Below are 27,281 nucleotides of genomic sequence, written 5' to 3'. Positions count from 1 at the left end.
AGCCAAACTGTATCATTTTTTTTCCCTCAAAGCTCATTAATGTCAAATAATGATCAAACTGAAAGACTATTGACTCAGTTTCTAGGGATGACTGTAGTCTTCAATGGCCTTCAAGTTACCATCTGTAGACAAGCAATCACCCCTCCTCATTGCCCTGGGCACTCTTATGATACACATGATCTTTCTCAATCCAGCTGGGCCCCTCCATGAGGCAGCAGTGCCTGCCCTTACCCTCTGCACCCACTTGCCTCCACCATACATAGCTCCATGGTGTAGGTGCAGATCAGCCCGTAGCATTGGTAGCTACCCCATGACTGGGACAGTCCTGAGGACAAGACTGGATGGGGAATTTCTAACCTATGTTGCCACTGGTCACTTTCCTTCTAGCCAGTTTTTGGGAGCAAGGGCTTCTCTACCTCCTTATTTCCACCTGCCCCAAAGTGGCAGCAAGAAGATAGCAATATAGATTGGACAGCACCTAGACTATAACAGATCACTTAGATTAATCTCTCTCTTGTCCATTGCCTACCAGGGCTCTATGAAGATAGAGGGAGCCATAGTTGGCACATCCCTGCTCAAGTGGACTCAGGGTATGGGCCTAGGCCTTCTAAAAGTCCTTGAGTGCTTTGAATGTTAGAGTATTGGCTTAGTTCAGAAGGAAACTGAGGCCCAGGAAAGGGCTGTTAATGACTACAGAATGTAGACTCAGTGCAAAATAAGGAGTATCTCTGGACAGGTGTTGTGGCTTATGCCTGTAAACCCAGCACTTTGGGAGACTGGGATGGGAGAATTGCTTGAGCCCAAGAGTTCAAGACCATCCTGGGCAATGTAGAGAGACCCCCCCATTCTGTTTAAATAAAAAAATAAATAAGCAATATCTCCAAAGAGGACCACTTAGATGATGGGTAGTCTGGCTGTATACAGAGTATATATAAGAGAGAAAATATATGAAAATGGGCCCTATGACTACAATAGAGGTCTAAGTCTACCTCGCTGGAGATAACTGTGATACCGCCCAACTGAGAAAAACCAAAATGGGAGTGAACTTCTGTCGCAGAGAGTAGATAATGCCTGTTTACCCGGGGGCCAGCTTTCTTTCACCTGTCAGAATCTTATTCTTCGGTTTGAGAAAGGAACCAGAGAGAAAAGCAATATAATTACAAATTTGAATCTGGCAAAGACCACAAGGAAGGACCCAAGTTGTTGGAAGTGTCTTGAAGGTTGGAGTTGATTTTCAGCAGTGATGGTCTCAAGGAAGTACAGTTCTCCACCAGCTCTCCCCTCCCCATTCCTGTACATTGGTTTTTCTGGCCAAGGGCATGTTTCCTGTTGGGGCCTTGTCCTTATTATGAATATCTTAAGGACAGCTGTGCTGTAGGCATACCCTTTATTGGTCCCTTTCTATGTCATAACTTTTTTTTTTGAGACAGAGTCTTGCTGTGTCACCCAGGCTGGAGTGCAGTGGCGCGATCTTGGCTCACTGCAAGCTCCGCCTCCTGGGTTCACACCGTTCTCCTGCCTCAGCCTCCCAAGTAGCTGGGACTACAGGTGACTGCCACCACGCCCAGCTAATTTTTTTTTGTATTTTTAGTAGAGATGGGGTTTCACTGTGTTAGCCAGGATGGTTTCGATCTCCTGACCTCATGATCCGCCTGCCTCGGCCACCCAAAGTGCTGGGATTACAGGCGTGAGCCACGGCGCCCGGCCTGTATGTCATAACTTTGTACATTTCTGAGTGTATGTGTTTAATATTATAGGAACAGGCTTTTGTTCCCATTTCTAAAAGTTTTTTAGAAAAACTTTTAGAAGTTTTTTGCCTTGATAATTCAATCACCAAACCAGCCGTTCTGTATCTGGGTTACTATTGTGTCTGTGCATTGCATATTCCTTGAGTCAGGGATGATAGACCTTTATCACAGTGCCAGGCAAGTTGGGGAAAATAGCATAATGCAGGTGGTTGCCAAAGACTGTGACCTATCTGAAACGATGATTTTTTATAGTCTCAAAAATTAGGGCACACGGCTTTCTAGTTCTCATTAGAAATTCCCAAGATGCTGTTGCCTTTTTTTTTTTTTTTTTTTTTGATGCCTGAAAGTGACCTTATTTAACCATAACTTTGAAGTGTTCTCTATAGAATACTTGCCACCATGAGGCTGTAAGCGGTTTACTGAACTCTGCCTTTTTCCTTGTCCTCCTGCAGCTCAGTCTGAGACCCACAGTGGCAGAGCTACAAGCTCGAAGGATCCTGCGATTTAATGAGTATGTAGAAGTCACAGATTCTCCTGACTATGACCGCCGAGCAGACAAGCCCTGGGCCAGGTTAACACCTGCAGACAAGGCAAGAATCCCAGTGGATTTCGTGTTGATTGTGTTGCTTTTCTGGAAGCTCCAATATCCACATTCCCCCTACTTAAGTCATCCTAGGGGATGAGATCTTACCAAATATTACAACGGTTTTCTGCCTCTGATTATTTAAGCCAGTTAAAATGATATGTTTAGTGATATCAATGTAGTTCTTTCAACTAAGTCTCAGAGAAAAGTAGTTCTTATTTACCATAAAACCCACCTGCTTTCATACCTGGATGGGGAGGGCTTTCTCACATCCAGGATTTATCCTTACTCTTAGAAAATATAACTTATACCACTTATCATTTTAAAGGGATATGTTAACAATAGAAAGGTTTAATTTTTGTCAAGACTGGCACACTTTTAATAGAAATGACAAGAAAGCAAATAGTTTAGGCTATGTGGGCCATATAATCTTTGTTGCAACTACCCAGTCCTGCCATTGTAGCATGAAAACAGCCACAGACAATGCGTAATTGAATGGATATGTTTATGTTCCAATAAAACTTTATCTACAAAACCAGATGGTGGGCCAAATTTGGCCTGCAGATCAGGCTTACCAACCCCTACTCTAAATCATTGCACACAGTTCCTGAAAAATGAAAAATACAGTGGGTTCTATCAATGTAGAAAGACTTTTATCTTATGAGTACCATTGTTCCATAGGCAAAGATTCTTGCCAACCATTTGTTTTTAAATTGTTCTAATTTTTCTCTCAGCAAAATCTGGTATTGAATAAACTTATGCTATACCCAGTTTTTTTTTTAATCGTAAGTACTTTTGCTTAAACATGCCACGTCTTAATGCTAAAACTGGGCATTTAAGCACACTCTGTGCTGACCCTTTTTAATAGGAAGCTTCATTATTTAAAGTACGTACTGTGCATCAAGCACATACTGGAGATACAGATTCAGAAATCCTTAGTTCATAAGTACAAATGAAAAGTAAAAGGAATAAGATCACAAAGGAAGAATGTTCAGAGCAAGAGCAGAGGAGAAGGAGGCTGAGAAAAGCACTCCAGGGACATTTTAGGAAGAAGCAGCAGAAAAATATTGAGAAGAAATGTCTGTGAGGTGGGGAAAGAGGAGAAGCTCGTAGCACAGCAGCTAGGAAGTACTGTCAGGGAGGACGGCCATGTGTGTGCAGTGACATGGTGAGAGGGAGCATTTTGGTGGCCTGATGGGTGGAAGCCTGTGATGGAGACAACGAGGATCAAACACAATCCTGAGAATTTGGGCTCTGAAGGGTAGCAGTATCATAAGGCAGTCGTTCAACATATGGCTGGTGATTGTGAAGGTTAATAAGCTTGGGTGCGTAAATTTGGAAAACGAGATACGGTATCAAGGGAGTGATTTTTTTTTTCAATTTATGGGAAATACTTGAACAATTTTTTATGCTGTGAAGGGGTCAAAAGAAAGGGAGAGGTTGAACATACAGGAGGAAAAGTCAGTAACTGATAGAGTGGGAAAAAATCACTGGAGTAGCAGGACAGTACTTATGTGGAAGAGGCAAGGAGCAGACCCTTGAGGACAGAAGGGAGAGCACAGGCTGAGGAAGCTAGGAAGTCATATTTCATTGAGCTTTTACTTTGCCTCTCGCTCATTTTGAGTGAAGTTGAGCAAATTTTCATATGCCTATTGGGCATTTGGATTCCACTCCACTGAAGTGCCTTTTGCCCATTTTCTTTTGGGTTGTCAATTTTTTCTGATTCATAGGAGTTCTTCATATATTTCAGTTATATATGTTGCAAATATTGATTTAACAAGATTCTTAAACTTCATACAGTCAAATTTGTCAACCTTTTTCTTTATGGTTTATGATTTTGTTTCTGGTTTTAAACAGTCTTTGCATACCAAAATGATAGATATATTCTCATATACTGTCTTCTAAAGTGTTTATAGTTTTGCTTTTCACATTTAACTTCTTGGTTTGCCTGGAGTTGTTTTTTGGGGAAAGTATAAGATATGCTTTCAGTTTTCTTGGTCATCTGTATTATATGTTTGTTTTTTATGTCATTATTTGCTCTTTTCTCTTCTTCCCCTTAATTTTTTGGGCTTTATTGGCTGTTCTGTTCTAACCTAAGATAGACTCTCCAGATTATTAATTTTCATCCTTCCTTACTTTCTGATAGAAGCACTGAGGGTTAGAAATGACTCTGTGTGTCAGTGATTTGCAACCTTGGCTACATATTGGAATCACCTATAGATCTTTAAGAATGCAGATGTCTGGGTCCCCTCTCCAGAGATGCTGATCTCATTGGTCTGGGATGTGGCCTTTATATTGGGATTTGTAGTAATTATGTCTCATATGTCCTTGAAAACAATATGTGTCCTACAGTTTGAGGGTGTGCAAATTCTCCTGTAAAATCAGTCTTGTTAGTTCTATTCAGATTTCTGTAGCCTTAGATTTTTTTTTTTTTTTTTTGTCTATTTGATCTGTCAGGTAACAAATAAGACGTGTTAAATCTCCCACTATGTGGATTTTTTTGTACTTCTTGTAATTCTGTCAATTTTGCTTCATTTATTGTGAGGTGTGTCATTAGATATATATGTTTAGAATGCATACATTTTCCTGATGAAAACTTTGTTATATTTAAAAATATAACTTTTAAACTAGATTATCAAAATGAGTTATTTTAGACTACCTTGGTACTATGAATTAAAGCAACAAACCTCTGTGATGTTTAGCTCATGGCTTTGAATTTTCAGTGTACATTTCATCCCTCCCTGCCTATCCCCTTACTTACTGTCTCACACATCCATGTGAAGAGGCCTGACATTCCTGCCCTATATTAATAAGAAAAATGAGACAAAATAGTGGTAAAGTGTTGGGGCGGCGAAAATTTTTGGGGGTGGTATGGAGAGATAATGGGCGATGTTTCTCAGAGCTGCTTCGAGCAGGATTAGGGGAGGCGTGGGAACCTACAGTGGGAGAGATTCAACTGAAGAAAAATTTTGGGGTAAAGGGTGATACTGTGGGGTTGTTAGAAGGAGCATTTGTCATATAGAATTATTGGTGATGGCCTGGATGCGATTTTGTATGGATTGAGAAACTAAATGAAAGATACAAGGTCCGAATAAGAGAAGGAGAAAAACAGGTATTAAAGGACTAAGAATTGGGAGTACCCAGTCCAAGTGAAAGCAAAGAGAGGCTGGGATGAAGGGTGCAAGGAATAGTAAAGAAAGCATGTTTGAGATCCAGAACAGAATAATGGGTTATGGAGGGGTTGTTGAGGGAGGTATTGAGAATAGGAGAGTATATGTGTTTGGCACCACGGGGTGGATAGGCAAAACAATTTGGTTGATAAGGCGCAGATCCTGAACTAACCTGTAAGACTTGTCTGGTGTTTGGGCAGGTAAAATGGGGGAATTGTAGGGAGAGTTTATATGTTTTAGAAGCCCATGCTGTATCAGGAGAGTGATAACAGTCTTTAATCCTTTTAAAGCATGCTGTGGGATGGGATACTGGTGTTGAGCGAGGTAAGAGTGATAGGTTTTAATGGGATGGTAAGGGGTGCATCATTTGTCACCGAGGAGGGAGTAGAGGTATCCTATACACTTGTGGATTCAGGTGGGGAAATACAAGGAGAGGATGCGAAGGAGGTTTTGAACTAGGGGAAAAGGTGGCAATGAGGTATGGCTGTAGCCCAGGAATAGTCAGGGAAGCAGATAATTTAGTTAAAATGTGTCTATCTAATAAGGGAGCTGGGCAGATGGGGATAACTAAAAAGGAGTGCTTAAAAGAGTATTGTCTAAGTTGGCACCAGAGTTGGGGAGTTTTAAGAGGTTTAGAACCCTGGCCATCAATACCCACAACAGTTATGGAGGCAAAGGAAAAACGCCTTTGTAAAGAAGGTCATGTGGAGTTGGTAGCCTCCGTATTGACTAAGAAGAGGACGGAGTGTGACTACACTGTAAGAGTTACCCAAAGCATCTGTGATGGTCCAGGAGGCTTCCAAGGCGGTCGGGCAGTGTCAGTCTTCAGCCCCTAAGCTGAGAAGATTTGGGGAGGAGTCAGTCAGAACCTTGGGCCAGTTGGGCAGTCCAATTTCCAGTGGGGTCTCGCACAGATGGGACATGGCTTAGGAGGAATCCCAGGCTGCGGGCATTCCTTGGCCCAGTAGCCAGATTTCCAGCAATTGAAGCAAAATCCTGGGGGAGGAAGACCTGAAGGAATGCCTGACCTCTGTGGCTTAGGCGTTTTGAAGTTTTTGTGTGCTGGAGATATGGCTGGGGTTTCTCTCACAGCGGAGGCAAGTAATTGCAACTCTTCTCTATTATTGTACACCTGGAAGGTGAGGTTAATTAAGTCCTGTTGTGGGGTTTGAGGGCTGGAATCTAATTTTTGGAGCTTTTTCTAATGTTGGGAGTTTACTGGGTGATAAAATGCATATTAAGAATAAGGCGGCCTTCTAGCCCCTCTGGGTCTAGGGCGGTAAAGCGTCTAAGGGTTGCTGCTAAGCAGGCCATGAACTGGGCTGGGTTCTTTAACTTGGGTAGTTTCTTTAAGTTTGTCAGTAATTAACAGCTTTGTAAGCTGCCTTTTAAGCCCTTCAACTAGGCAGGAAACCATGTAATCTCGCCTAGCTATACCTGATATAGTTCCACTGGGGATCTTCTCGGGGAACTGCTCTAATGCCTTCCTGGAGGTCTGGCTCATGAAGCTGGTGGTTATCGGCGTGAGATTGGGCTAGAGAAAAAGCTCTTTCCCGTTCATCTGGGTAGAAGTTAGGATGACATTTAAGTCACTCCAGGTTAAATTGTAGGACAGAGTTAGATATCGGAATTCCTGTATATGGTTAGTGGGGTCTGATGAGAAACAGCCTAAATGCTGACTGATTTGGGAAAGGTCTGATAGAGAAAAAGGCACATGTACCCTGACTATGCCTTCAGCTCCAGCCACCTCTCTAAGAGGAAATGGTTGGGCAGGTGAGGGAGGGCTAGTCGTGGAACGAAACTGTAAGCCAGACTGGGTGTCAGGAGGGGAAGTGATAGAAGGATTATAGGGTGGGGGAGCAGAAGCTGAGGAAGAATTGCGACCTGGCTTGGCCTAGCGAGGAACAGCCTGGGGAGAAGGGGAGAGGTCAGATGAGTCCATAGAAAAGGATTCAGAGAACTCAGAGCTTGGAGTGGAGACTGAAGGAGCAGACAGGAGAGAAAGAAGAAAGATTTGGGATGGGTCTCATTGGGAGCAGAGACTAGGGAGGGATGAATGTGTAAAAGAATGCCTGGACATCAGGCACTTCAGACCATTTGGCCATTTTTCTTTTTCTTTTTTTTTTTTTTGAGACGGAGTCTCGCTCTGTCGCCCAGGCTGGAGTGCAGTGGCCGGATCTCAGCTCACTGCAAGCTCCGCCTCCTGGGTTTACGCCTTTCTCCTGCCTCAGCCTCCTGAGTAGCTGGGACTACAGGCACCCGCCACCTCACCCGGCTAGTTTTTTGTATTTTTTTAGTAGAGACGGGGTTTCACCGTGTTAGCCAGGATGGTCTCGATTTCCCGACCTCGTGATCCGCCCGTCTCGGCCTCCCAAAGTGCTGGGATTACAGGCTTGAGCCACCGTGCCCAGCCCATTCCCAGCTATCTTATTATTCAAATGCAAAACTTCAGAAAGGCAGGTAGGGCCAGATAAATGAGTAAAGGTCACTGCAGTTGCCAAGTATGTAAACAGGGAGAGTCTAAATGACTAACCACCCTCATATGGAAACTAAATTGTCCAAACCCTAGAAATGGTTCTTTTTAACTCTTGTTCTTTTGTTAGAAGGTAAAGCTCATTCCTCTCTAGCTGTAACAGAGAGGATTTTTTTTTTTTTTTAATTTTATGTTGAAACAAAAATGGGATTTTGTTCTGGACTTCTAGGCTGCAGGGGAAAGGTACATGGCCAGGTTTTCTGCCACAGGCTTTGTTTCTGTTCATGAGTGCTTTGAAGGCACATGACTTTGGCATTTCCCTTGCAGATCTGATCCCCAGAGCATAGCCACAGCCCCTTTCTCCTCACACATGGGCCTCATTTTCTCCCTCTGACAGTATCTCTCACATTTCTCCTGAGACTTTTTAAAGTCTAAAAGGCAGCATTTTTAGAAGTGGATTTTTATTGTGTATGTGTGTGTATCTCTACAAGAAAATTAAGAGGTAGAATTTCTTTTAAATAGAAAAAATATTGGCCAGGCATGGTGGCTCATGCCTATAATCCTAGCACTTTGGGAGGCCGAGGTGGGCAGATTTCTTGAGCTAAGGAGTTTGAGACCAGTCTGAGTGATGTGGTGGAACCCTGTCTCTACTAAAAAATACAAAAAATTTGCCGGGTGTGATGGCACGTGCCTGTAGTCCCAGCTACTCGGGAAGCTGAGGTGGGAGAATTGCTTGAGCCCAGGAGCAGGAGGCTGCAGAGAGCCATGCCACTGCACTCCAGCCTGTGCAGCAGAGCCAGACCTTGTCTCAAAATAAATAAATAAATGAATAATATGGTACACTTTTTAAAGATAAAAAATAGAAAAATGCAACAATTTAAGATGTTTATGTGTAGTATATTGTATATACACAGGTGATGAATATTCATTGGGCCATATCTGAATATTCAAAAATGCAAAAATAAGAAAAACACTTTAATGCACAGTACTTTTAAGAATTTCTAAAAATACCATTTCCTACTTAACACTGACAAAAATTGTTGCCTCTAGTTGTTAAAAGATATATGTGATGAAATCGTACTTACTGCCCAGAGATCCTAAAACTATCAATGGTCTTAGTGTATATTTTATTTTAGAATGAAAATGACACATGCTAATCACCATTATTAACCAGCGTTTCTGGTTTTTCTTGCTTTTCACCTTAAAGCATTTTGTAATATATTATTTATTATATATATATTTAGATCAAATTTAAAATAATATATTGTATTAAGTTAATTCATGTAAAAATTGTAATTTAACTATTATGTTTAAAAATGAGTTTTATTTTTAACTTTTGAGGTCTATGTCCCATTTTAAAAAACTAGTCAAGATAAATATTTCCACCTCTGCTTTAAAAAATAAACAATGAGGCCAGGTGCAGTGGCTCATGCCTGTAATCCAAGCACTTTGAGAGGGTGAGTTGGGTGGATCTCTTGAGGTCAGGAGTTGAAGACCAGCCTGACCAACATGGTGAAACCCCATCTCTCCTAAATATACAAAAATTAGCTGTGCGTGGTGGCTTCTGCCTGTAATCCCAGCTACTTGGGAGGCTGAAGCAGGAGAATCACTTGAACTCAGGAGGCAGAAGTTGCCGTGAGCTGAGATTGTACCACTGCACTTCAGCCTGGGTGACAAAGTGAGACTCCATCTCAAAAACAAAACAAAACCAACCAAACAAACAAACAAAAAATGAATTCCTGTCAGCCTAAGGGAGCACCGTTTTTCTTTCTCTTATCTTAGTGCCATTTTCTTAGCCCCATTAAGCTACCACCTTGCGTTTTAAAGAATAGTAACCAATCAGTCAATAATTAATCAATGTCTCTCCTTTCTGTGAAGGAGGAATGCCCTTGCTGGGTGTGGTGGGGAATCTCTGAAATCTGGTAGTCTGGTTAAATGGCTCATGTTGGAAAAGAGAAGTGATGGGAGAAATGCCTTATTAATTGTGAACTTGATTGAGCTTTATTCACCTTTAACATAAAATTTTCAGGTCAGGGCACAATGACTCACACTTGTAATGTCAGCACTTTGGGAGGCCAAGGTGGGAGGGTCACTTGAGGCCAGGAGTTAAAGACCAGCCTGAGCAACATAGCAAGACCCTCTCTCTACAAAAACTAAAAGACTTAGCCAGGTGCAGTAGCACATCCCTGTATTCCTAGCTACTTGGGAGGCTGAAGCAGGAGGATCCCTTGAGTCCGGGAGTTCAAGACTGCAGTGAGCTATAATTGTGCCACTGCACTGCAGCCTGGGCAATAGAATGAGACCCTGTCTCTAAAACAAAAATAAACAAAATAAAATTGTCAGTTTTAGAATATATGTACTTAGAGCACTAGAAATACATGTACAGTAAAATAGAGATGGCCTGGTTTCCTGCACTGAGGTTGATAAATGAGTTGGCCCTTCAGTGGCAGACAGGTGAGGTCAGAGAAGGCCATCAAATTGGCCTGAAGATCTAGGCTTGCCTGCCGGTAACCATCTCCTTAGAGTAGAGCTTGGAAGCTCCATGGAGGAGAGAAGGGCAGTCTTTAGAGCTGGGCACTTCTAGTATGGATTGATTCTTGACTTGGCCACTTGGTAGTTGTTTGACCTTGGCCAAGTCGTTTAACCTAGGCTTACTTACTAGCAAAATAAAGCCAATTATATCTATCTTGAGAATTAGGTAGAATATCTCTAGAATTCCTGCTCATCAATAAATGGTAGCTCTTACCAATATTGTACTCATGGTCAGGGATGAGAAGCCAAGCTTTGTTCCCCATTGGTGATATTTTCATTGTTGATTCCTCAGTTTATGATCTAGTCTAAAACTATCCAGTGAAAGAGAGTGTAGAATTTTTTCAGATGAGCTGTGGTTTTGTCCAACTCAGTAATCACTTACTAAAAACCTTACAATATATTAAATATCATCCTAGATACTGGAGATTTGAAGTTGAATAACACATACAGTCTTTCCGGGAACACAGTGCCTAAACAGGTCCTAAGAAAGCCTGAGATTTTTGTTCTCCCTAAGCTATTCTTTGCCCTGTTCATTGCTGCCCTAGCAGCAGAAGGGCAACACTTACCTCCTTGTGGCATTGAACTTGATTGATGAGTAGTCCAGAAATCCTCTCCACATCCCATCATAATTTTACCCAAGAAATAAAGGATATCAAAATGGCAATTCTAGTTAATTCTGGCCCCACAGCTCATGCTATTTAGGAAGGCAGCAAGGTCTGCATTTTCCTTCTCTTTCTTTCTTTCTTTCTTTCTTTCTTTCTTTCTTTCTTTCTTTCTTTCTTTCTTTCTTTCTTTCTTTCTTTCTTTCTTTCTTTCTTTCTTTCTCTCTCTCTCTTTCCCCTTCCTTCCTTCCTTCCTTCCTTCCTTCCTTCCTTCCTTCCTTCCTTCCTTCCTTCCTTCCTTCCTTCCTTCCTTCCTTCTTTCTTCCTTTCTTTCTTCTTCTTTCTTCCTTCCTTTCTTCTTCTTTCTTTCTTTCTTTCTTTCTTTCTTTCTTTCTTTCTTTCTTTCTTTCTTTCTTTTTGTTTCATTATACTTTAAGTTCTGGGTTACATGTGCAAAACGTGCAGGTTTGTTACGTAGGTATACACGTGCCATGGTGGTTTGCTGCACCCATCAACCCATCACCCACATTAGGTATTTCTCCTAATGCTATCCCTCCCCTAGTCCCCCACTCCCCACAGGCCCCAGTGTGTGATGTTCCCCTCCCTGTGTCCATGTGTTCTTATTGTTCAACTCCCACTTATGAGTGAGAACATGCGGTGTTTGGTTTTCTGAGCTTGTGATAGTTTGCTGAGAATGATGATTTCCAGCTTCATCCATGTCCCCGCAAAGGACATCAACTTATCCTTTTTAATGGCTGCATAGTATTCCATGGTGTATATGTGCCACATTTTCTTAATCCAGTCTATCATCGATAGACATATGGGTTGGTTCCATGTCTTTGCTATTGTGAATAGTGCTGCAATAAACATACGTATGCATGTGTCTTTATTGTAGAATGATTTATAATCCTTTAGGTCTATGTGCAGTAATGGGATTGCTGGGTCAAATGGTATTTCTAGTATTAGATCCTTGAGGAATTGCCATACTGTCTTCCACAATGGTTGAACTAATTTACACTCCCACCAACAGTGTAAAAGCATTCATATTTTCCACAACCTCTCCAGCATCTGTTGTTTCCTGACTTTTTAATGATTGCCATTCTAACCGGCATGAGATGGTATCTCATTGTGGTTTTGATTTGCATTTCTCTCATGACCAGTGATGATGAGCATTTTTTCATATGTCTGTTGGCTGCATAGATGTCTTCATTTGAGAAGTTTCTGTTCATATCCTTAACCCATTTTTTGATGGGGTTGTCTGCTTTTTTCTTGTAAATTTGTTTAAGTTCTTTGTAGATTCTGGATATTAGCCCTTTGTCAGATGGATAGATTGCAAAAATTTTCTCCCATTCCGTAGGTTGCCTGTTCACTCTGTTCACTCTTTTGCTGTGCAGGAACTGTTTTGTTTAATTAGATCCCATTTGTCAATTTTGGCTTTTGTTGCCATTGCTTTTGGTGTTTTAGTCATGAAGTCTTTGCCCATGCCTCTGTCCTGAATGGTATTGCCCAGGTTTTCTTCTAGGATTTTTGTGGTCCTAGATCTTACATTTAAGTATTTGATCCATCGTGAGTTGATTTTTGTATAAGGTATAAGGAAGGGGTCCAGTTCCAGTTTTCTGCATATGGCCAGCCAGTTTTCCCAACACCATTTATTAAATAGGGAATCTTCCCCTATTGCTTGTATGTGTCAGGTTTGTCAAAGATCAGATGGTGGTAGATGTGTGGTGTTATTTCTGAGGACTCTGTTCTGTTCCATTGATCTATATGTTTTGGTACCAGTACCATGCTGTTTTGGTTACTGTAGCCTTGTAAAGTTTGCAGTCAGGTAGCAAGGTACCTCCAGCTTTGTTATTCTTGCCCAGGATTGTCTTGGATATGCAAGCTCTTTTTTGGTTCCATATGAAGTTTAAAGTAGTTTTTTCCAATTCTGTGAAGAAAGTCAGTGGTTGCTTGATGGGGATGTCTTTGAATCTGTAAATTACTTTGGGCAGTAAGGCCATTTTCAGTATATTGATTCTTCCTATCCATGAGCATGGAATGTTTTTCATTTGGTTGTGTCCTCTCTGATTTCCTTGAGCAGTGGTTTGTAGTTCTCCTTGCAGAGGTCTTTCACATCCCTTGTAAGTTATATTCCTACGTATTTTATTCTCTTTGTAGCAATTGTGAATGGGAGTTCACTCATGATTTGGCTCTCTGTTTATCTGTTATTGGTGTATAAGAATGCTTGTGATTTTTGCACATTGATTTTGTATCCTTAGACTGCTGAAGTTGCTTAAGGAGATTTGGGGCTGAGACGATGGGGTTTTCCAAATATACAGTCATGTCATCTGCAAACAGAGATAATTTGACTCTGTAGCTTTAATAATTTGATATTTAATAATTTATCAAATTATCAAATTTATCAAATAAAAAGGTCAAATTTAATAATTTGACCTTTATTGCTTTCTCTTGACTGATTGCCCTGGCCAGAACTTCCAATACTATGTTGAATAGAAGTGGTGAGAGAGGGTATCCTTGTCTTGTGCCGGTTTTCACAGGGAATGCTTCCAGTTTTTGTCCATTCAGTATGATATTGGCTGTGGGTTTGTCATAAACAGCTCTTATTAGTTTGAGATACATTCCATCAATACCTAGTTTAGCATGAAGGGCTGTTGAATTTTATCAAAGACCTTTTCTGCATCTATTGAGATAATCATGTGGTTTTTGTCATTGCTTCTGTTTATGTGATGGATTACATTTATTAATTTGTGTATGTTGAACCAGCCTTGCATCCTAGGGATGAAGTCAACTTGATCATGGTGGATCAGCTTTTTGATGTGCTGCTGGATTCGGTTTGCCAGTATTTGATTGAGGATTTTTGCATTGATGTTCATCAGGGATACTGGCCTAAAATTATCTGTTTTTGTTGTGTCTCTGGCAGGCTTTGGTATCAGGATGATGCTGGCCTCATAAAATGAGTTAGGGAGGACTGCCTCTTTTTCTATTGATTGGGATTGTTTCAGAAGGAATGGTACCAGCTCCTCCTTGTACCTCTGGTAGATTTCAGCTGTGAATCTGTCTGGTCCTGGACTTTTTTTGGTTGGTAGGCTATTAATTATTGCCTCAATTTCAGAACTTGTTATTGGTCCATTCATAGATTCACTTTCTTCCTGGTTTAGTCTTGGGAGGGTGTATGTGCTCAGGAATTCATCCATTTCTTCTAGATTTTCTAGTTTATTGATTTAGAGGTTTTTATAGTATTCTCTGATGGTAGTTTGTGTTTCTGTGGGATCAGTGGTGATGTCCCCTTTATCATATTTTATTGCATCTATTTGATTCTTTTCTTCTTTATTAGTCTTGCTAGCAGTCTATCTATTTTGTTGATCTTTTCAAATAACCAGTTCCTGGATTCACTGATTTTTTTTGAAGGGTTTTTTATGTCTCTATCTCCTTCAGTTCTGCTCTGATCTTAGTTATTTCTTGTCTTCTGCAAGCTTTTGAATTTGTTTGCTCTTGCTTCTCTAGTTCTTTTAATTGTGATGTTTGGGTGTCGATTTTAGATCTGTTTTGCTTTCTCTTGTGGGCATTTAATGCTGTAAATTTCCCGCTACACAATGCTTTAGCTGTGTCCCAGAGATATGGTACATTGTGTCTTTGTTCTCATCGGTTTCAAAGAACATCTTTATTTCTGCCTTCATTTCGTTATTTATCGAGTAGTCATTCAGGAGCAGGTTGTTCAGTTTCCATGTAGTTGTGCGGTTTTGAGGCAGATTCTTAATCCTGAGTTCTAATTTGATTGCACTGTGGTCTGAGAGACAGTTTGTTTCGATTTCTGTTCCTTTACATTTGCTGAGGAGTGTTTTACTTCCAATTATGTGGTCAATTTTAGAATAAGTGCATTGTGGTGCTAAAAAGAATGTATATTCTTTTGATTTGGGGTGGAGAATACTGTAGATGTGTGTTACATTCACTTGGTCCAGAGCTGAGTTCGAGTCTTGGATATCATTGTTAATTTTTTGTCTTGTTGATCTTTCCAGTATTGACAGTGGGGTGTTAAAGTCTCCCATTATTATTGTGTGGGCGTCTAAGTTTCTTTGTAGGTGTCTAAGAACTTGTTTTATGAATCTGGTGCTCCTGTATTGAGTGCAAATATATTTAGAATAGTTAACTCTTTTTGTTGAATTGATCCCTTTACCATTATGTAATGACCTTCTTTGTCTCTTTTGATATTTGTGTGTTTAAAGTCTGTTTTATCAGAGACCAGGATTGCAAGCCCTGCTTTTTTTTTTTTTGCTTTCTGTTTGCTTGGTAGGTCTTCCTCCATCCCTTTATTTTGAGCCTATGTGTGTCTTCGCACGTGAGATGGGTCTCCTGAATACAGCACACTGATGGGTCTAGACTGTTTATCCAGTTTGCCAGTCTGTGCCTTTTAATGGGGGCATTTAGCCCATTTACATTTAAGGTTAATATTGTTATGTTTGAATTTGATCCTGTCATTATGATGTTAGCTGGTTATTTTGCCCATTAGTTGATGCACTTTCTTTATAGCATCAAAGGCCTTTACAGTTTGGCATGTCTTTGCAGTGGCTGGTACCGGTTGTTCCTTTCCATGTTTGGTGCTTCCTTCAGGAGCCCTTGTAAGGCAGGCCTAGTGATGACAAAATCTTTCAGCATTTGCTTGTCTGGAAAGGATTTTTTTTCTCCTTCACTTATGAAGCTTAGTTTGTCTGGATATGAAATTTTGGGTTGGAAATTCTTTTCTTTAAGAATGGTTGAATATTGGCCCCCCACTCTCTTCTGGCTGGTAGGGTATCTGCCAAGAGATCCGCTGTGAGTCTGATGAGCTTCTCTTTGTGGGTAACCTGACCTTTCTCTCTGGCTGCCCTTGACATTGTTTCCTTCATTTTAACCTTGGTCAATCTGACAGTTATGTGTCTTGGGGTTGCTTTTCTTGAGGAGTATCTTTGTGGTGTTCTCTGTATTTCCTGAATTTGAATGTTGGCCTGTGTTGCTAGGTTGGGGAAGTTCTCCTGGATAATATCCTGAAGAGTGTTTTCTAACTTGGTTCCATTATCCCCGTCACTTTCAGGTACATCAATCAAACATGGATTAGGTCTTTTCACATAGTCTTATATTTATTGGAGGCTGTGTTCGTTTCTTTTCACTCTTTATTCTCTAATCTTATCTTCTCACTCTATTTCATTAATTTGATCTTCAATCACTGATATCCTTTTTTCCACTTGATCGAATCGGCTATTGAAGCTTGTATATGCTTCATGAAGTTCTCGTACTGTGGTTTTCAGCTCCATCAGGTCATTTAAGCTCTTCTCTACACTGGTTATTCTAGTTAGCCATTCATCTAACCTTTTTTCAAGGTCTTTAGCTTCCTTGCGATGGGTTAAAACATGCTTCTTTAGCTCGGAGAAGTTGGTTGTTACCAATCTTCTGAAGCCTACTCTGTCAACTCGTCAAACTCATTCTCTGTCTAGTTTTGTTCCCTTGCTGGCAAGGCGTTGTGACCCTTTGGAGGAGAAGAGTCACTCTGGTTTTTGGAATTTTCAGCCCTTTCTGCTCTGGTTTCTTCCCATCTTTGTGGTTTTATCTACCTTTGGTCTTTGACGTTGGTAACCTACAGATGGGGTTTTGGTGTGGATGTCCTTTTTGTTGATGTTGATACTATTCCTTTCTGTTTGCTCATTTTACTTCTAACAGACTGGCCCCTCAGCTTCAAGTCTGTTGGAGTTTGCTGGAGGTCCACTCCAGGTTCTGAATTTTCGACAAATCACCTGTTGCTTCTTCCCAGCATAACCCCTGAGCTGACTGGGAGTGATGAAGCAGACCTGTTACCACTCACCACTGGCCAATTTTAAACTTAGCTTCAGACATTTTTGTTTCCTTTTTCCTCTCTATAATTCTCATGATGCCAAAATTACTACATATTTGGTCTCAGTTTCTATCTCATAGAGTTTTGTTGTTGTTGTTTCTACTCTAGAAATACCTAGTTTGGGCTCAATGGTTTCCCATTGGTGGTACAACCCAGCACCACTGGGGCTCTAATTCCCTAAAACTTCAGCCAAGCTCTTTCTATCTCATGTCTTTCAACAAAATCAGTCCCAGACTGGGTGTGGTGACTCATGGCTGTAAGTCCCAACACTTTGGGTAGGCTAAGGCAGGAGGATTGCTTGAGACCAGCCTGGGCAACACAGCAAATCCTCAGTCTCTACAAATTTTTTTTTTTTTTTTTAATTAGCCAGGTGTGGTGGCCACACAGCTGTGGTCCCAGCTACTCGGGAGACTGAGGTGGGAGGGTGTCTTGAGCCTTGGAATTTGAGGCTGCAGTGAGCTGTGATCACACCACCTGCACTCCAGCCTGGGTGACAGAACAAGACCCTGTCTCAAAAAAAAAAAAAAAAAATCAGTCCTCTTTACATATATGTGAAGAATTATTAGGCCTAAAACCTGGTCTCCATTGCAAAAAAGAGAGTTAAGTTTATTATACATGTATTTGTCTAAAGTGTCTGAATTACTTTTTTTCCTCTTTAAACTCTCTCAGGAAATCTTACTCTTTATTCCAAGAAGAAGTATCTGTTGTAATAAAAATATGATCAATCTTCAGTGAATTTTAAATAAGCATTTTATCTCTTTAATTGCCTGTAGTCACATCTTTCTGGTATAATTTTTTCAAACAACTCATCCTTATAATTTCACATCACTTCCATTGCCACATCATTCACATAACTGATACATCTTTTCTAATTGTAAGCCCACACACACAACATGCAGATCTGAAGCAATTATCCTGATGACAGGGGCCCAGAGGCTCATTTTAGTGGAAAGACTGTAGGATGTGAAGTTAAAAGGCTTCTGTGTGAGCCCCATGTTTGTCACTTAACCCTTTTCCTGTTTAGAGAAAGAAAATGCACCTCACTGCCAGTGCTCATTTAATTTTACATAAACACGCTCTTTGAGGCTGAAGCAAATCTGACAGATTTCCCATGTGAAAATAAACTAGGGGCTGATTGCGGTGGCTCACGCCTGTAGTCCCAGCACTTTGGGAGGCCGAAGTGGGTGGATCAGCTTGATCCTGGGAGTTTGAAACCAGCCTGGCCAACATTGTGAAATCCACCTCTACAGAAGATTAAAAAAAATTAACCAGGCATGATGGTGTGCACCTGTAGTCCCAGCCACTCAGGAGGCTGAGATGGGAGGATTGTTTGAACCCAGGAGGCAGAGGTTGCAGTGAGCTGAGATCACGCCACTGCACTCCTACCTGAATGACAGAGTGAGACCCTGTCTTAAATAAATAAATAAATAAATTGCAAAAACTGTTCTTGGAGTTGTTTCTAAGTAGAACCAACATCAAAATCATCTATTTTGGAAAAATCAGATTCATCGAACAATTTTTTGGCCAACAACTGTTTGAGAATGATGTTAACATCACACATAGAAACTGCTGCGTTTTCTAGGATTTGACATTTTCAGCAATAGAGAAGTACTTATTTTGTAAATGGGAATACCACTACTAAAACCATAATGCTATAAATAGAATGATGTCTTCTGTTTCCAAAGTCGTTGTGAAAATAAAAGCAAGATATTTCATGGCAAACTTATCCTGAGGTGAACAACTGCAGCCGTTAGTGCTGCCAGGCAAGTATTCTCAGGGCAAACAGGAAAAGGGTTAACGTGCATCTCTCTCTAGCAAGTCACATGATGTCTCTAGGCCTCCATTGTATCAGCTGTAAGGTAAAAGCCTTAGAATAGTTCTTAGGTTATCAACTGCTTTTTAACAAATCACCCCAGAACTTAGTGGCTTTTAAAACAGCTATTTTGTTCTCAATTCTGTGAGTTAGGAATTTGGGAAGGGCTCAGCCCAGCAGTTTGTTTCGGATCCCTGTGGCATCAGGTGAAATGCTGGGTTAGAGAATTCACTTCCAAGATAGCTTCTTCACTAATCGTTGGTGCCTTTTGCTCCTTGTCCTCTCTCTCTCTGTCTACCCAGTATCTTATCCTCCAGGGCCTTTTCCTGTATCTTGGGTTTCTCACAGCATAGTTTTCTGAGAGTAGTCACTTTTTTTTTACGTGGTAGCTGACTTTCAAGTAGCAAGAAGCAAAAGGTGCCAGGCCAGTTAAGGGCTTCATCAGACTGGCATGTATCACCTCTACCTCTACGGTGTGCATTTGTTGAAAGCGGTTACAGGACTCACCCAGTGTCGAGGCTGGAGAGATAGACTTCACCTCTTGATAGGGAAATTGCAAAGTCACATTGCAGATGAGCATGTAGGATGTGCCTGTAAATAGTAAACTGTCTCTTTTATGTGTATGTATATGGTCACCAGTGAATTACAAATTTTGTTAATATGACAGATGTATAGCACACAATTTACAATAGTAATGTTTTGTAAATTCCATATCTCAGTTGATTCTCACAGAATGCTTTCATTGATTTTTGCCATACTAGATCAGCAGTAGCTAACCTACTATTGCAAATAAGGACTTTATCTTATTCATGGTTAAGTCAACTTCGGTGGCATTATCTTCTTTAATTCCAGTAGACTCTTCACAAATAAAAATGAAAGAATTGTTAATCCCAATCACAAACTAGAAGTAATCTGTTTTTCAAGAGGCTCATAATAATGATATTTTATTGACTCTGCAGTGTACAAAGCACTTTCAAATACGCTCTTGATTAATGCTCATGATTTTGTGAAGAATTTCCTCCTGGTTTTCCAGATATGAAAACTGAGGTTTGGAGTGAAGTGACTTACTAAGGGTCACACTGCTGATGAGGACATAGCCAAGACTAGAATACCTGTCTTCTAACTCCAAGTGTACCGCTTTTCACTTCCTCTGCTGAACCCTTACATTTGGAGAAGAAATTTAAAATGAACATCAAGACAGGATTCTCTGGCACTATTCAAATTAAAATACCTCCTTTCGGCTGGGCACAGTGGCTCATGCCTGTAATCCCAGCACTTTGGAGGGCCGAGGTGGGTGGATCACGAGGTCAGGAGTTTGAGACCAACCTGCCCAACATGGTGAAACCCCGTCTCTACTAAAAATACAAAAATTAGCTGGGCATGCTGGCACATGCATGTAATCCTAGCTACTCGGGAGGCTGAGGCAGGAGAATCACTTGAACCCGGGAGGCGGAGGTTGCAGTGAGCCAAGATCGCGCCACTGCACTCCAGCCTGGGCGACAAGAGTGAAACTCCATCTCAAAAAACAAAAACAAAAACAAAACAAAACAAAAAAACCTTTCAAGGAAGAATGTTTGATAGATGTTAATTGGTGAGTGGTATAGAGCGTCCTCACTCTTTCTCCTTCTGGTTCTACGCATCAGTTTTTGCAGTAAGCAAAAGCGTCCTCACTGTTGTTCGGACTGGTGAGACAAACTGGACAGCCGTGTCACAGAAGACTCAGGCTCACACATATTTCTCTGTTTGCTTCTTCATTTCCAAAAGTCAATAGCAAGCATTATTGTCACAGTTCCTAGTCACAGGTTCCCCATAGAAACTACGGGGCTGAGGAATACATTTGGGGAGAAGAGACAATCTGTGACATGGACTTAAATATGGCATTGAAAGGAGTGTTGAGGGAAAGGCTTGTGTATTGCAGAATGATGGTTAGTTATGAGAAAGAGCCAGAGAGAGGCCTCAGGGCTTTTTTCTGTCTGTTCCCTTTTCTAAAATTTATTATTTTCCAACCACAAAGAAGACTTTTCATCTCCCAGTGAAGTCGTTCCCTATAACTTATCATTCTTTGTTTTGGCTGAAGAGTCCATTTTGCCTAGAGGTTACAGGGGTGTTTTTATTAGCGCCTTTTTAAAAACATGAGTAAAACATTCTTTGTAGAAAAGTTAGGAAATGAAAATAAGCAGAAATTTGAAACCACAAATCATCTGTAATCCTGCCACTATTTGTTAACAGATAACTAATGTTAACATTTCAGTCTGAATGGCGTAAGCATCCCCTCAAATACCAAAAATTACGTGACATGGATTATGTGTTCTTTAAATAGCAATGCATTCTATTTGATATTTTCTTTGGGTAGCTTTAAGGACGATGCTCAAATTATAAGTTCTATTTCTATAAACTTTCAATATTAAAGAACATATAAGCGACTGCCTTCTCAGTAGCTCTCTGGCAGCTAGTCAAAGCCATGTTGTGGGCAATATTCAATGCAGAACTTTCCATAGGAAAATGGTATTGCTTCTCATAAAATGTCATGACCTGCACTTTCCTTGTGGTTATCGTAGGTGGGGGATGTTCCGTGTGCTTCATAGACCAGACTCAGAGGATGAGTTTAGCAAAGGCCCACTCCCACTCCCCCTTGCCAAGGGCACTTGAAGGAAGTCTATCCTGGTTTTAGTTTGGCTATAGTATGACATTACATTTATTACACCTTAAAAGAATGTCTAAGCTGGGTATGGTGGCTTATACCAGTAATCTCAGCACTTTGAGAAACTGAGGCAAGAGGATCACTTGAGCCTAGAAGTTCAAGATCAGCCTGGGCAATATCTTGAGACTCCGTCTCTACAAAAAAAAATTTAAAAATTACCTGACCATGGTGGCACAGACCTGTAATCCCAGCTACTCGGAATGCTGAGGTGGGAGGATCACTTAAGCCCAGGAGTTTGAGGCTACAATGAGCCATGATCTCACTACTCCACTCCAGCTTGGGTGACAGAGTGAGAGCCTATCTCCTAAAAAAAAAAAAAAAAAAGATCTGCTTCATTGATGCTGTATATATGGGGGTAATATATGACCCAAATAACAATTCTGTTTATCTATTTTTTTTTTTTCCTGTTTAGGCAGCAATAAGGAAAGAACTAAATGAATTTAAAAGCACAGAAATGGAAGTTCATGAAGAGAGTCGACAGTTTACAAGGTAGGTGACAAAATAGTTTAGAAATTGAGAATGCTTAAGATGTGATCCCATCTTAAGTTGGTTAAAAAAAAGAAATTGCCTACAATGGTAAATTTTATGATAGGTATATTTTATCACATATAAAAAATGTTTTTAAACAGTTTAGCTTAAAACCATCTTATGAACATTTCTGCTTCTCTCACATTCGTCCTTGCTTGCTTTTAAGAACCTAACAGTCAGTGTGACAGTTTTAAAGATATTACTAGATAAGACTGTAAATTTCTAGAATTTCGTAATAAACTCAGCTATCTCCTTCAAGAACACTAAAACTAATCATGCTGAATAAGAATTTCTAAAATTAAATCTTTTCTTTCAAGGAAGTCTGAATCATTCCATAGGGCTACATTTTGGTTCCTTTCTTCGTTTTTTTCTGGGCCTGAAGACATCATTTATTCTGCTCTTGAACAGACTTAGTTGAAGTTGTATGCCCAGAATAGATGCTGGGGAGAGTCAGTGTGGGCACATATATAACACTTTGGTTTCACAATAGACATAACATAGGATTGAAGCTGACTTTTCAGAAGATACAACTTTAGAATGGGAATCCTGATTTTACTGGTGCTACAGGATATTGCTATCATCTTACCATTTTTCCCCCAGTCCCCTTCGGTTTCTTTCACAGGTTACCAAACCCAGAAAGGACCTGAGTGATCATATAGTCTGACCCCCTCACTTCACAGGTGTTCTGTTTATTTCTGTCTTAAGGACGAATGTACTTTGCTTTGTATAACAGGTGTTTCTAAAAATTTGCAAGCAAATCAAATCTTTAAAAATCAAATCAATAAAAAATACCAGGATAGATGACCAATGACATGAAGAAGATCATGATAGGTCTTTGTGGAAAACAAATATTGGTCCCCTAAGCTACAGCCATACATCCTGGTGCCACTGTTCCTGCAGTCCCAGTTATGATGGCCCTGTGTACTGGGAGCATGTCAAAATATAAAGGAAGATGCTGTATAACCTCCAACTTTAACAGCAAACTTCCCTGAAATTGATGGGGAGCAGTGAGGTTTGTTATCATAGACTTACTCCACAGCTTTTCTTCCTATGTTACTGTCTTGTGTGCCAGGGCAACTCCCCTTTCTTTCAGGGTTACAGTCGGCCTTCCATATCTATGGGTTCCCCATCTGCAGAATCAACTGGCCACAATCCAAATTTTTTTTTTTTTTTTTTTTTAAGACAGCGTCTCACTCTGTCACCCAGGCTGGAGGCACAATCTCAGCTTACTGCAACATCCACCTCCCGGGTTCAAGCAATGCTCCTGCCTCAGCTTCCCAAGTAGCTGGGATTACAGGCCTGTGCCACCATACCTGGCTAATTTTTGTATTAATAACAGAGACAGGGTTTCACCATGTTGGTCCAGTTGGTCTCAAACTCCTAACCTCAAGTGATCCGCCCGCCTCAGTCTCCCAAAATGCTGGGATTACAGGCATGAGCCACCACACCCAGCCCAAAATATTTTTTAAAACAAATACAAAATAACACCACAACAATAAAAATAACACAGATCATAAAATGATACTGTATAATAGCTATTTATATAGCACTTACATTATATTAGGTAGTATAAGTAATCTAAAGATGATTTAAAGTATATAAGAGGATGGGCGTAGGTTGTATGTAAATTCTACACCATTTTATATCAGGGACTTGAGGAATTCATCGATTTTCGTATCTGAAGGGGTCCTGGAATGAATCCCCTGCAGACACCAAGAGCTGAATGTACTTCTTCTTTATTTGTTTATGTCCTCCTCTGTCATTTGTTTGTATATACATGTAGAGTATTCCAACATCCTGAATGGATTTTTATCTATTTGAGGGCTTTATTCTATCATAATGTACTCTGAGACCAACAACGTGTCCCTATGAAGCCAGACTTTTTTTTTTCCCCTCTTTTCTCCCTTCCACTTCTGAGGTGGGGAAAAATGTATGCTAAAATGTGACACCTGTAGCTGCTCTTCTGAAGTAAAGTTGATTATTGAAAGGTGGCTCAATATTTGGGGTGACCTCATGCTGACTGGGGCCTCCGGGCAACTGGGAAGACGGAGTGCTTGGTGCAGTTGAGTCCTGACACCTGAGCTGCAGTGTCTGCACTCAACCCACACATTATCATTCGGGATAGTTTTGCTTCTGCGTAGTTTTCCTAGAAGTTGGAGTATCTGATAGCCTTATCTTCATTTAATAGCATGATATAAAGAATAAATTACAGTCAAAAAGAATCAAATTTTAAAAGTACATTTTTATGGAAGTTCTCATTTTACGAAAAATAAATATTTATACTAAAAGAGGTTCTTTCTATTCTGTTGTACTGTATATGAAGAAGTACAATAAAATTGGGGTACAGGGAGAAGTAAGGGTCATTTTGTTTTTGTGGGGGTATTTTTTTTTTTTTAGTAGAGATGAGGTCTTGCTATGTTGCCCAGGGTGGTCTTGAACTCCTGAGCTCAAGCGATCCTCCCACCTCAGTCTCCCAAAATGTTGTGATTACAGGCATGAGCCACTGCACCTGGCCTCTTTTTTATATTTGTATTTGTATGTACAAAAATAATATATTCTAATTAAGCATTCAAGCAATACGAAATTCTATTAAGTATACATGAAAACCCTTCACTCCTTTCCCAACCTCATTTCTATTCTCACAGGTATCCACTAGTAAAAGCTTGATGTAGATCCTTTTAGATGTTTTTCCATGCATTTATAAACGTGTGTATATATATATATAAAATATGTGTATGTACATGTATGCATTTATATGCACTCTCTCTCACACATAAACACAGCATCTAAGAAATCTTTCTATAATAATATATATCTCATTGAGCTGGATGCAGTGGCTCAGGCCTGTAATCCTAGCACTTGGGGAGGCCGAGGTGGGCAGATCATTTGAGCTCAGGAGTTCAAGACCAGCCTGGACAACATAGCAAACACTGCCTCTACTAAAAATGCAAAAATTAGCTGAGTGTAGTGGCTCACACCTGTAATCCCAGCTGCTTGGGAAGCTTAGGTGGGAGGATCCCTTGAGCCCAGGAGGCAGAGGTTGCAGTGAGCCCAGATCACACCACCGCGCTCTTGCACTCCAGCCTAGGCAACAGAGAGAGATCCTGTCTCAAAAAAAAAAATATATATATATATATGTATGTGTGTATGTGTGTGTGTGTGTATATATATATATTTCATTTGAATGCCTGACATTTCATAGATAATATGCCAAAAAGTTATTGAACACTATTGATGGATGTTTATGGAGTTTTCAATTTTTCATTATTAAAACAATGTTACCTTGACTTTCTTTAGGTGTATATCTTTGTGCACACATGCCAGTATTTCTGTGTTAGTCCCATAAGTGGATTTGCTAGGTTTCTGGGCATATACATTTTGCATTTTGGAATAAACTATTCCACTATCCTCCAAAAAGAGCACTTAGTTTACAGATCTACAGTTTAAGAGCATGCCTAGTCTACTGACTTGCCCTCATCAGCATTTGGGAGGAGAGGAATGTGGTTGAGAGGTTCATATTCTAAAAGGATGAACAATAATACCACATTCCATTGATTTCTATTAGATTGGGCATCTTAACATATCTTTATTGATCACTTATTTTTTATTATTTGACTTGACTATCCAAAACTTCTGACCAGCTGAGGCAGGAGGATTGCTTCAACCCAGGAGTTCTCTACCAGCCTGATCAACATAGTGAGACCCCCATCTCTAGAAAAACTTTTAAAAATTAGCTGAGCATGGCAGTGCTTGCGTGTAGTCTCAGCTACTTGGGTGGCTGAGGTGAGAGAATCACCTGAGCCCAGCAAACTGAGGCTGCATTGAGGCATGGCTACACCACTGCACTCTAGCCTGGGTGACAAAGTGAGACCCTGTCTCAAAAAAAAAAAAAAAAAAAAAAAAAATTATGGGATCAATTTTTTGGGTAGTTGTTTGTCTTTTATATGGACTGGTAGCATCTCCTTAGATATCATGGATATCAGCCCTTTATTGAATATGTTGCAATGTTTTTCTCCAATTTGTTGTTAACTTTTAGACCTTTTAATGGTATTTTGTTTAAATTTTTGTATATTCAAATCTATCTGTATTGTTATGTTTTACTTCATTGTTTTGTGTCTTATGGACGGAGGAAGGCCAAGAGTATAAAACTATTATTTTTACCTGTTATATATGCTTTGGAGGGGTGCATTTTTTTGTGTGTATGATTCAGAAAAGTAAACTAACTTTACTTTTTACTAAATCAGTAGTTAATTCTCTCACTGCCACTTATTTCCCTGTGGATGTCAAATTCTCTTTTAATATATACATCAGTCAATTTCTGGATTGCTTATTATGTTCTAATGAGCTGTTTGTCTATCCCTGTCTATATCCTACTGTTTAATTAGGACAGATTTGTAATATACTTTTATTTTTGATCGGGCATTTTTTTCACCCTCAAAATTGTATTGGCTATTTTTTTTTATTTACTCATCTTAAGAAATTTAGTATATGCTTCTTGTATTTCATAAAAGTCTATTGATATCTTCATTGCTTATGTAAACATAAACAGATGCAAATATATAAGCTTTTGGGGCAAGTAACAACTGATATCAAGGGCAAACTTTAAAAGTTCTGCAAAACATAAATTGATTAACACTCTTTAATACCTTTCCAGACAAGAAAAAATTAAATTTTCCTATCACTAAAATGAATATGCCTTGCTTAAGTATTCTTAAACCTTGGCAGTAAAGCAAATGTTACTGCTATTTTTCCATTAACTTATGAGATCATTAGAGATATATTCCAGTAGGGATATATTTTGGCTCCAAGACATAAAAATAATGCTTATGATTTTCAAGCTGTTTTCAGTAATTATTTTAAGAAGAAGAAGTTCTGGTAATCACTACTCTTTCTGATAAAAATAATACAAAAACACAATCCAGTTTTACATTTAGCAAATTGCTCATAAAAAAGATGGTGGTACTCAGCACCAGCCTCTCTTGGGGAAACTAAACACCATATGAATCATTACCTTGCCCTTTAAATGCAACCTAGACACACAGTAGCTCTCCTTTCCTCTTATTAGCATGAGACAGTGTCTCCTTATACCAAGTAAGGCTTCCCTTCAAAACCTCAATCTGTGAACTCCTTGTAGATTTGGGGTGGTTAATAAATGGGCTGTACTCCTCTTCTCAGGCACCTCTTTATCTAGAGGCCATTTCCGACACAGTGATGTACCGGTGTACCCACTTCTGTATATAGCTTCTTTTATTTCTGTATCTCCGGAGA

At 40.0% G+C, this 27,281-nt stretch overlaps 1 protein-coding gene across 6 annotated transcripts in view; it reads left to right on the top strand.

Moving 5' to 3' along the window:
* Window positions 1-27,281, top strand: part of PHACTR2 (phosphatase and actin regulator 2) — a 294,737-nt gene that overhangs the window by 249,300 nt on the left and 18,156 nt on the right. For 5 of the 6 annotated variants that reach the window (XM_030928874.1, XM_030928875.1, XM_030928872.1 and 2 more), the window contains 2 exons: window positions 2,201-2,338; window positions 21,898-21,974. In XM_030928874.1, coding sequence (XP_030784734.1) covers window positions 2,201-2,338; window positions 21,898-21,974 — 215 coding nt within the window. Of the gene's footprint in view, window positions 1-2,200; window positions 2,339-21,897; window positions 21,979-27,281 lie in introns of those variants that run through there. The other variant, XM_030928873.1, reaches the window with a different exon arrangement.

This window comes from Rhinopithecus roxellana, chromosome 4 (genome assembly GCF_007565055.1).
Source record: "Rhinopithecus roxellana isolate Shanxi Qingling chromosome 4, ASM756505v1, whole genome shotgun sequence".
In the NCBI taxonomy this organism is placed as follows: Eukaryota; Metazoa; Chordata; class Mammalia; order Primates; family Cercopithecidae; genus Rhinopithecus; species Rhinopithecus roxellana.
This window is presented reverse-complemented; position numbering and strand designations above follow the sequence as displayed.